Below are 9267 nucleotides of genomic sequence, written 5' to 3'. Positions count from 1 at the left end.
CAGCCGTCCCGTTGGCGGGTCTTCTTGTTTCAATACTCTGCATTTATAGTAGGTTGATTCGCACGCGAGCTAGGGTGGGAGGCTGGAGGGGAGGACGGCTGGGAGGTTGGTTAAGACGGAGGAGGACACCAGGGCCGGATGAAGGAAGGAAGGAAGGATGGAGGGCGCTTTTCACCTTGACTCCGGAGAAGGCTGCGAGCAGCAGAACCCAGGGCTGGCGGGGCAAGAGGCTGCGCGATTGCTTCAGGGTACGTGAGGCGTGGCAAGGGCGTGGATTGCTGAGCCGCCCAGCCTCTGCAAGCCCGCAGGTATAAGAGACGCAGTTCCCCGCCCTCGGTGAGCTCCCCAGCGCTCCACGTCCCTACTCTCTGCGAAGGCCGGGGCGGGCCGTGGGTTGGTCCTCCAAGGGATGCTCTCTCCGAAGCACCGAGGCCAGCCCCGTTCTCCCAAAGCCGCGACCGCGCCGCACCAGCCCTCGCCCGCGACATTGGCCCTGTACTGCGGCGACCAATTCGTCTACTCACAGCCCCGCCACCGCCGCCGCGCCCGGTGCGCCCTCGACTTTCCAGGGGACCCTACGGCTGTCCGACTACGCGCGCCGCCCCGCCGCCGCGCCAACCCCTATTGTGGCTCAATGGGCCCGGCGTGGGCGGCCCGGCCCTCCGCTGCCGGCTACCTGGGCGCCCCGCCGCCCCCGGAGCAGCTCCGGGACCCCTTCTTGCAGCCACCAGCCGCTCCCTGGTACCTTCTGGGCACCCCAGCGGGGTTTTCGCGCAGCCCTCGGCTGCTGCTCCCGCCTCGCCCGCCGGCTCAGCAGCTCCAGGCGATCTAAATGGTTGTCGGTGACCAACCCCGAGGACCTGATGAAGATGGTGCGGCCGCCCCCTACTCATACTCGGCGCTCATCGCCATGGCCATCCAGAGCGCTCCGGAGCGCAAGCTCACCCTCAGCCACATCTACCAGTCGTTGCCGACAACTTCCCTTTCTACCAGCGCAGCAAGGCTGGCTGGCAGATTCCATCCGCCACAACCTATCACTCAACGACTGCTTCAAGAAGGTGCCCCGCGACGAGGACGACCCAGGTGAGACGGCCAGGGCAGGTGTTTCCCGGGCGGGGAGGATGCGGAGCGGGCACCCTACAGGTGCTTTGAGCCAGAGCCCAAAATCGGGTCTGTGCGCGGCTGGTGGTGAAAATCGACACGCGGTCTTCTCATCACTGGAGAACATGTGGGAAAAGAGCACCCCAGCCTGGTCTGATAGGGATGCGTAAGTATCAAATCTTAGGGAGAACACAGCTGGTCCCCTACGCTCAGGGCCGAGGCTGACCGGCTAGAAAAAAATAAAAGTATGACCTCAAAACAGAACAAGCCTGCAAGGGACAACTTTAGTTACTGGAAGTAAATTGGAGGAAAGACGGGAGGAAGGAACTCTTAAGCAGCGTGCTCTATCACCTGTTGCAAACGGTGAAATGAGAACATGGGGCCTCAGAATTTCATTGCGTCCTACCCATTCACCTAACGAGAGCAATGATTTCATGATAAAAATCAGATAAGTGAAGCTGGGCGGTGGTGGCGCACGCCTTTAATCCCAGCACTTGGGGGCAGAGGCAGGTGGATCTCTGATGTTCAAGGCCAGCGTACAAGAGCTAGTTCCAGGACGGGCTCTAAAACTACAGTGAACCCCTGTCTCGAAAAAAACCCAAATATATCAGAGGGCTTTTGAATGACCCAGAACAGCAAGGGAGAGAGGAGGTCTGTAAATGAGATGAGAGCTATAGTTTTGTTTAAACGTTACCAGCGTCTTTTGTGTATTGGGGGATCTTTGTTGTATTGTTAGGATTAGCCCTAACCTTGGCAAAAAGTCACTCTGGGCAGAAGTGACTTTTCCTTTTCTAGTGCTGATAATGTATAGTGCAAACCAAATTTTAAAAGTTAAACGTGATTAGGCTTGTTAAGTTATGTTCCTATACCCATCGTTTAGGAGGGAGCCTGAAAAAAATCAAGAGTTCAAGGTCAGGTTCATAAATAACCTTTCTCTTAAATCTCATTGTGTATATTTACAAAACATTTAATTTGGACACATTTCAAATGTCGTAATAGTCATTGGTGCCCAGTGGTGACACTTGGGACAGGGCATGCAGTTTTGAAGATGCCCTTCCCTATTTTAGCCTCAAACCACCCAAGATTTTTATGCATGTCATGTGTATTCCTTTGATCTTTAAAAAAATTAAAAGATATTGCTATCTGGAATTTTTTTTTAAAGACAAAACCCAGTGTTAGGTCAGGAGTGTAGTTAAAAATAGAACCACTTGCGTGGTATATGAGGTCTTGGGTTTACTCTCCAGCACTGGAGAGAGGAGGAGATACTGATACCAAGTGACTCAATAGACCTGTCAGATAGTTACAGATACTGTACCCCACCACACACACACCTCTCTCTTGTTTTACAGAGTCAGAGTTGAGGCCAGCCTGATCTACAGAGTAAGTTCCAGGATAGCCAGGGCTGCGTCTAGTGAGACCGTGATTCAAAAAGAAAGAAATTAAATTTGGAGCCAGTCTACTTAAATCTGCCCTCACAATGGCAACACTTGTGTGGAACTTGGCGTACAGTAGGTAGACCAGCCTGCACCTCGCCTCTCAACTGGAAACTGAGGGCTTGTCTGTCTTGTGCCCCTCTCCGTAGAGCTGAGGCAGGACACTTGAGCTCTCCCTGACACACTCACTGTAAAGAGCTTAAAGACACTGGGAGACAGCAAAATTAGGAGAACCTATTTGGGTGGTAATTCTAAGATGTGTAGGTCTTCCCCTTCAGTCATTGAAGAGCATTTTCTACAGAAGACACATGTTGTGTTTTAAGCGAGCAGAGATTTTTCCCAGTGGACAACTGGTTCTACAGAGACACAGCCTGTTCAGATGAGCAGGGGTGTCGGTTTCCCAGTTTCCCTTGTAATGCAAACAAGCCCCGTCAGTATAGTTGTTACAGTCTGAATGCTCATTAGTATAATTTTACATTTTGTGATTGTTTTTTTTCCAATGTGATTCAATTCTTCATAAATAATTGTAGTAACTACTGTTCAGGCGTTTGCTGTGTGCCAGCTATTACACAAGGTATCATTTAAGCCTAAGTTAATTTACTACATGTTATAACTTACTATCCTCCTTATTTTAGAAAACAAATGGAAGCTCCTGGTTTTTTGTTTTTAGTATTTGTATGTTGGGGGGGCGGGGGGTGTTACAGAGCTTCTCGTAGCTTTGAAGCCGTCCTGGAACTCGGTAGACCAGACTGGCCTTGAGCTCACAGAGAGATCCGCCTGATTCTGCCTCCCAAGTGCTGGGATTAAAGGCGTGTGCCACCACTATCTGGATGGAAGCTACCTGTTTTGATAGCACCAGAATTTCATAATTTTGCAAATCTACATGGGAAGGTAGGGGTATAGGTACCTCAGGAATAAAATTAGGTCTTAAATGGAAGTGGCAGGTGATGGTAAGATAAGGTAGAACTGGCTACAACAGCTTATTCTGAATTTCTCTTTCTTAGTGAGTAAGACCCTCCAGAGGAGGATGACACTGTGGAATGAGCACCCTTGGTCAACATTTAATGAATCTGATTTCCGGGTGGTCCAATGTGGGCTATAGTGATATTCCCTAACCTCTGTTTTATTAGTAATTGGTCATTTGCTGTCCAGAATAATTGAGCAGCAAATTCTAAGCCAGTCATTGAGGCACACAACCTGTAATTCTCGGATTTGGGAAGTGGAGGCAGAAGGATTAGTTCATCACCTGCATAGCAAGTTGGGGGCTGCCTGGACTATACAAGACCCTGTCTCAAGAAAGGAAAGAGAAAGAGGGCTAGGTCCGTTGTAGTCATTTGTAGATACCAGCCTATTATGATAAAGCCCTGCTTTTGATGCTTTTGATCCTCAGCCTTATAGAACGGTATGGTGGGGAGACAGCAGGACCGAAGTAAATTTAAGGCCAGCATGAGATATATGAAACTGTCTTTAACTCCAGAAACAGACCCCCATTCAACATCTTATAATGTTATTCTGCCTAATTTATATATTTACTTGTCATAGGTGTATATGTATGTATAGGAAAAAAACATAGAACTGATTAGGATTTGGTGCTGTTGGTGATTTCACACACCCACTCAAGCATCTTTGAAACTTAAGGGCAATATTCTGTGCACAAAAATAAAATAGAACCTTCAAGCTGGGAGTGGGAGCACACACCTTTAATCCCAGCACTTGGAGTCCCAGGCAAGTGGAAGAGTTCAAGCAAGCCTAGCCTGGTCTACAGAACAAGTTCCAGGACAGTCAGAGCTACCCAGAGAAACCCTGGCTCAAACATAAAAATAGGACCCTCACTCTTTGTTTTTTTTCTCAGGGAAAGGTAATTACTGGACTCTAGATCCAAACTGTGAGAAAAATGTTCGACAATGGAAACTTTCCGTCGGAAGCGAAAGCGCCGTTCTGAGGCCAACAGCAACCTCACTGTGGCTTCAGGAACACCAAAGTCAGAAGGACTGTCCTCAAGACTAAGAGTGAGTGGAAAGCTAGAAGGAGACAGCCCCTCGTCTCTGAGGCCATCTCAGTCCCCAGAGCCTACAGAAGGCACCAGCAGTACCTCCTCCTCGCCTGGAGCATCCACACACACCTCCACCCCGTGCCTCAACACCTTCCTCAGCACCCTCAACGCTCTCAGTGGAAAACCCAGCAGCGGGAGCACCCAGCGAGCCATCCCAGGCAATCGCCGCCACCTAGGGGGCACCCAGTTGCCCTCCAGCGCATTCCCCAGCACTTCCATCCCAGACAGCTCTCCAGACTCCATGCAGCTGAGCACTATGGGTGGAAGCAACCAGCTATCTTCCTACTACAGCCCATTTCCTGGCAGCAGCAGTGGGGACCAGAGTAGCCCCTTCAGCAGCGCCCTTTTACAACTTCGGCCTCATCTACCCCCGGGATGGCTCTGATATGTAAACCACTCCTCTGACTTTGTCAATGTACACTTGAGATCCACTTTGAATGTAGACTCAATTCAGGAGGTCCAGGGTAGGACTGAACTTTCTGCATTGATGTCTGTGAGCTGCTGAGTGCACTGACTACACTCACAGTAGCCAGAGTAGTTCTTACACTCCAGGTCTCTATGGAGATAAAGGCACCTTCCTCGGTCCTAGGACAGTAGGGAGAACTCTGAGGACTGCATCTATTTTTTAATTCACTTCTATACCAGAGCAGCAAGCTCAGATGTATACAGGCAGCTTGGTGGGGGAACAGCCCATTGAAGTTATGGGTGGGAAGATGAAGCCATTGGCAGCTGGAGGCATGGGGGATTGACCAGCTGGTTATTTCCTCCAGGACAGCATTGTGATTTTTCGAAGAAAGCCAGATAGATAATCTAGGGCTTTTTGTTTTGTTTTGGTTTTGGTTTTTTTGTTTGTTTGTTTGTTTTGTTTTTTTTATAAAAAATCTCAAATTTTATATCTTTTATATCCTTTGCTTCCTGTTGTATCTAGAAACCCTTTCTGAATCTAGCTCACAAGTTACCTCTGTCTGGAAATAGTAGGTGCTACTGCAGGAGTGCTTTGTGCCAAATGTTTATACAGCTGGAAGGTCAACTCATTTACTTCTGGACAGCAGTTTCCTTATGTTCCAAGATACTGGGTTTCTGAAGCCATCAATAGTACCAGATTCTGCATGGTGATAGGTATGAGTGCTCTTCTGAGATGGCAGGTAACATACATACCAAGGTCACACGTAGGAAATGATGGTTCTTAAACATGCCAGCGTCATAATAAACACAGTGTACATGGGACAAGGTCTGGAGACCATATTTTAGGTCCTTGTGGTAAACCTGGCATCATACCCCTTTTTTCGCTTATGCCCTAGGTATTTCATTGACAGTGACATCTTACAGGTTAATTTGGTTGGGTCTTTGAGACAAGGTCTCTGTATAGCCCTGGTTGTCCTGGAACTGACTATATAGACCATGCTGGCCTTGAACTCACAGAGATCTGCCTCTGAGTGCTTCTACTTCCAGACCAATCTTACAGTTTTTAATGAGAGACTATTCTGGTAAATGCTTTTAAAAGTTATATGTATATAATTTGTTTCAGTACCACCATCCCACTTCTGAGGTAACTTCATTTGAATCATCTTGTAGTGCGGAGAATCTAGCACAGCATCCTACAGGAAACAGTTGGACATCATTAGTTGATCAAAGAATGCTAACAAACAGGACCGGTTGGATTTACAGCAACAGTCCACCACTAAAATGAAGGTAATCTACAAGCTCCTGTGCTACCATGTTCTTCAGATGTTGACGTGAGAAACGAACCTCATGAAACTGTATGGGGGGGGGGATCCCTGGTGTGTTTTTTTTAAGACAAGGCTTTATTTTATGCCTCCTGTATATTAAAATTCACAGCATGTAGTTTAAATGTTTTAGAAATGTATGGAAGATTTTAATGGCCTCTGATGTACAAATTGCATCACTGTTGCTTAATAACTGTTATGCAAAAGATAACCAAAGAAACTACCTGGACTCATACTTTATACATAAAAATTTTCTTAATATTTTTGTATGTGAAGAATCGTAAGGACTTTCTATATTTGTAAATTAATTTATAATGTCTGCTGGAGCTGCAAAGAATTTTTCCCCCCGAGAAAGTACTCTGCATGCTAACAATAAACTCTTCAGTGGAATGATGGCCCCTGGCTTTGGCATTACTGCTTTTCTGACCTCTGTGCCTTTCTTGAAGGACAAAAACAGATGACCTTTCACTCAAGCCACTAGAGGGACTCTGTGTTTGACTTTGACATTGAATTGCTCCACCTATCCCCAGGTGAAAGAGCTAGAATAACAGTTACTCTTCCCGAAGGTTTTGGGCATGCGTGTTATGTTATTTATAATACAGAACAGTTCTGGTAGAAGCTAAACTTGAGCTGGGACGGATGGGCCACAGTAGTAGAGTGCTTATGTAGCCTTCCTAGTATAAGGCTCTAATGGGGGTGGAGGACAGAGTAAGCTGAGTTCCAGTGCACAATAGTCCAAAGAAAACAGTGCCGAGCCAGGTGGTGGTGGTGGTGAGAACGCCTTTAATCCCATCAGAGGCAGGTTTTATCTGCTTTCCAGGACAGCCTGGTCTACAAAGTGAGTTCCAGGACAGCTAAGGCTGTTACACAGAGAAACTCTGTCTCAAGGGGAGAAAAGGTGCTCTGAGGCTGCCCTCATGTGGAACTCTGCGGGGTGAACATGTTTTGGGGGGAGAAGGAGCTATAGGCAGTCCATTTCCAAGGTTGGAGCTGGAAGTTTGAACTTGGCCCCACCCAGAAGTTCTTTGTTTAGGCTGTCCCGTGTATCAAAGGATGCCATAAGCATACTCACTCGGTAGAAATAGCTTTCCTTGAGTGGGAAGGTGGTCACATAGGGCCATATTAACTCTGGTAAGAACCCTTTACCTAAATCTCCTTAAGGGGATCAAGTGTGAGGATTAGTTGGGAAGAAACAAACCGGATCAAAATGTATTAGAACTACATCTGGGTAGTTGGGTTGACATTAAAAACTAGAATGATAGCATTTTGAGGACCTATTGCATGCCTTGGGGTGGGGAGCAGCAAGGTGACTGAGACCCAGTATGAAATGGCTCTTGCAGCCATTACCTTACAGAGCAAGGCAGTTGTAGCTGGGGCCTGGATGATTCCAGGTCAAAGTGCACCAGCACCCAGTTGCTGCATTGCATCTATGATGTTTCCTGCCTTGGAACCATATCAGAAAATTTAGAAGTGGGCTAGACCACACTTCGGGTTGCTTACAGCAATATTGAGAACACAATGCCCTATGATACGTAGCGAGGGTCCCTGGGAAGTGAACTTAGTGAGGTTAATGTGTCTCTGCTTCCCGTGGCCTGCTGTGCCCTTTTAGATACGGCAGGACAGGAGAATTTGGAGTTTGGGAAGTAGTATTTGAAGCCCAGGCTGGCCCTCAAACTCACTGTAGCAGAGGCAGACGTTTAGTTTTGTTCATGCACTTCCTGAGTGCTGTGCCATCCTGTGCTCGGTTCATCTGGGTGTTTTAAAATCCCCTACCACGCTTGAACTTTCTGAAAAAAAGTGCAGCTGAGAGGCTTTGAAAACAGCTCTGCAGCCTGAATCCCTTCCAAGGCAAACCAAGGCCGCCTGGAACACAAAAGAGTCCGAACTTCAAGGGAGATTCCAGGGCCTTCTCTGCCTTCTGAAGATTGAAAAGCACCTGTCTTTAGGGTCTGGTTGGCTTTTGTCTTTTTTTCCTACTGCTTCTGGGGTCATTAATGAGAAAGAAACCCCTGGTGCTCTCCCGGGGCAGGAGGTCGACTGGCCTGTAGGCTAGAGTTCTAGCTTTGGCTTTGCCTTTGTCATGGAGAGCTGTCATCTGGGGCATGCGGTTAGACCGGGTTAGGTGGCTGGCACCACTAAGAAAAGGAATTTCCTGCCAGATTTGGGAACAAAACACAAAGAGGCCCAGCAGACTAGTGCCCTCCTCAATTCCTCTCCAGGAGGCCTTAAGAACGGCCTTTTCTCATGTTAAAAAAAGGCAAGTGTCACTATTGACCCAACTGGAAGGTGGCGGGTGTCCAAACACCTATATAACTGACTTAACACTGTATCAGCCCTCATAACAACAATGAATTAGAGAGTTATCACCCGACCTGGGAGTTTCTACAACCAGGCCTGATCAGTGATCTAAGTGACTGCTTCAGGCAAGTGCTCAAATCAGGATTCAAAATGAGGCCGTGGGTTTGGAGAGATAGCTCACACCTTAAATTCCAGCACTTGGGGCAGAGTTTGGGACCAGCCTGGTCTACACAGTGAATTCTAGGGCAGTTAGGGCTACAACAAGAAGAACCCTGTTTAGAAAGCAATATAACAAAACGCGCGCACCCACACCCACACATACACTTCAAAAAAATAATAAATAATGTATATATACTGTTCTTGCAGAGAACCGAGTTGGGTTCCCAGCACCCACATGGGGGCTCACACATCTGATGTTTCTTCTGATTCCTTGGGCTCCTACATATGTGATGCACATTCATACAGTCAGACACACACACACACATTTAATTTCATTTTGTTTGCTTTTGTTTTCCTGGGTTTCTCTGTAGCTTTGGAGCCTGTCTTGGAACTAACTGTTGTAGACCAGGCTGGCCTCGAACTCACAGAGATCCAACTGCCTCTTCCTCCCGAGTGCTGGGATTAAAGGTGTGTGCCGCCACCACCCGGCTCACAT

General features: G+C 47.6%; 1 protein-coding gene across 1 annotated transcript; it reads left to right on the top strand.

Annotated features, from left to right (window-relative positions):
* The first annotated feature begins 409 nt into the window (after positions 1–409).
* Foxi3 (forkhead box I3) lies at positions 410–4979 on the top strand. The gene is given in 13 exon segments (XM_038319315.2): positions 410–535; positions 537–613; positions 615–660; positions 662–766; positions 769–829; positions 832–881; positions 884–962; positions 965–1012; positions 1015–1083; positions 4387–4424; positions 4426–4446; positions 4448–4927; positions 4929–4979. Coding segments are annotated over 13 exon segments (1251 nt in total).
* Positions 4980–9267: the final 4288 nt, after the last annotated feature.

This window comes from Arvicola amphibius, chromosome 2, assembly GCF_903992535.2.
Source record: "Arvicola amphibius chromosome 2, mArvAmp1.2, whole genome shotgun sequence".
Classification (NCBI taxonomy): domain Eukaryota; kingdom Metazoa; phylum Chordata; class Mammalia; order Rodentia; family Cricetidae; genus Arvicola; species Arvicola amphibius.
The sequence above is the reverse complement of the archived record's forward strand: the minus strand, read 5'-3'. Positions and strand labels throughout refer to the sequence as shown.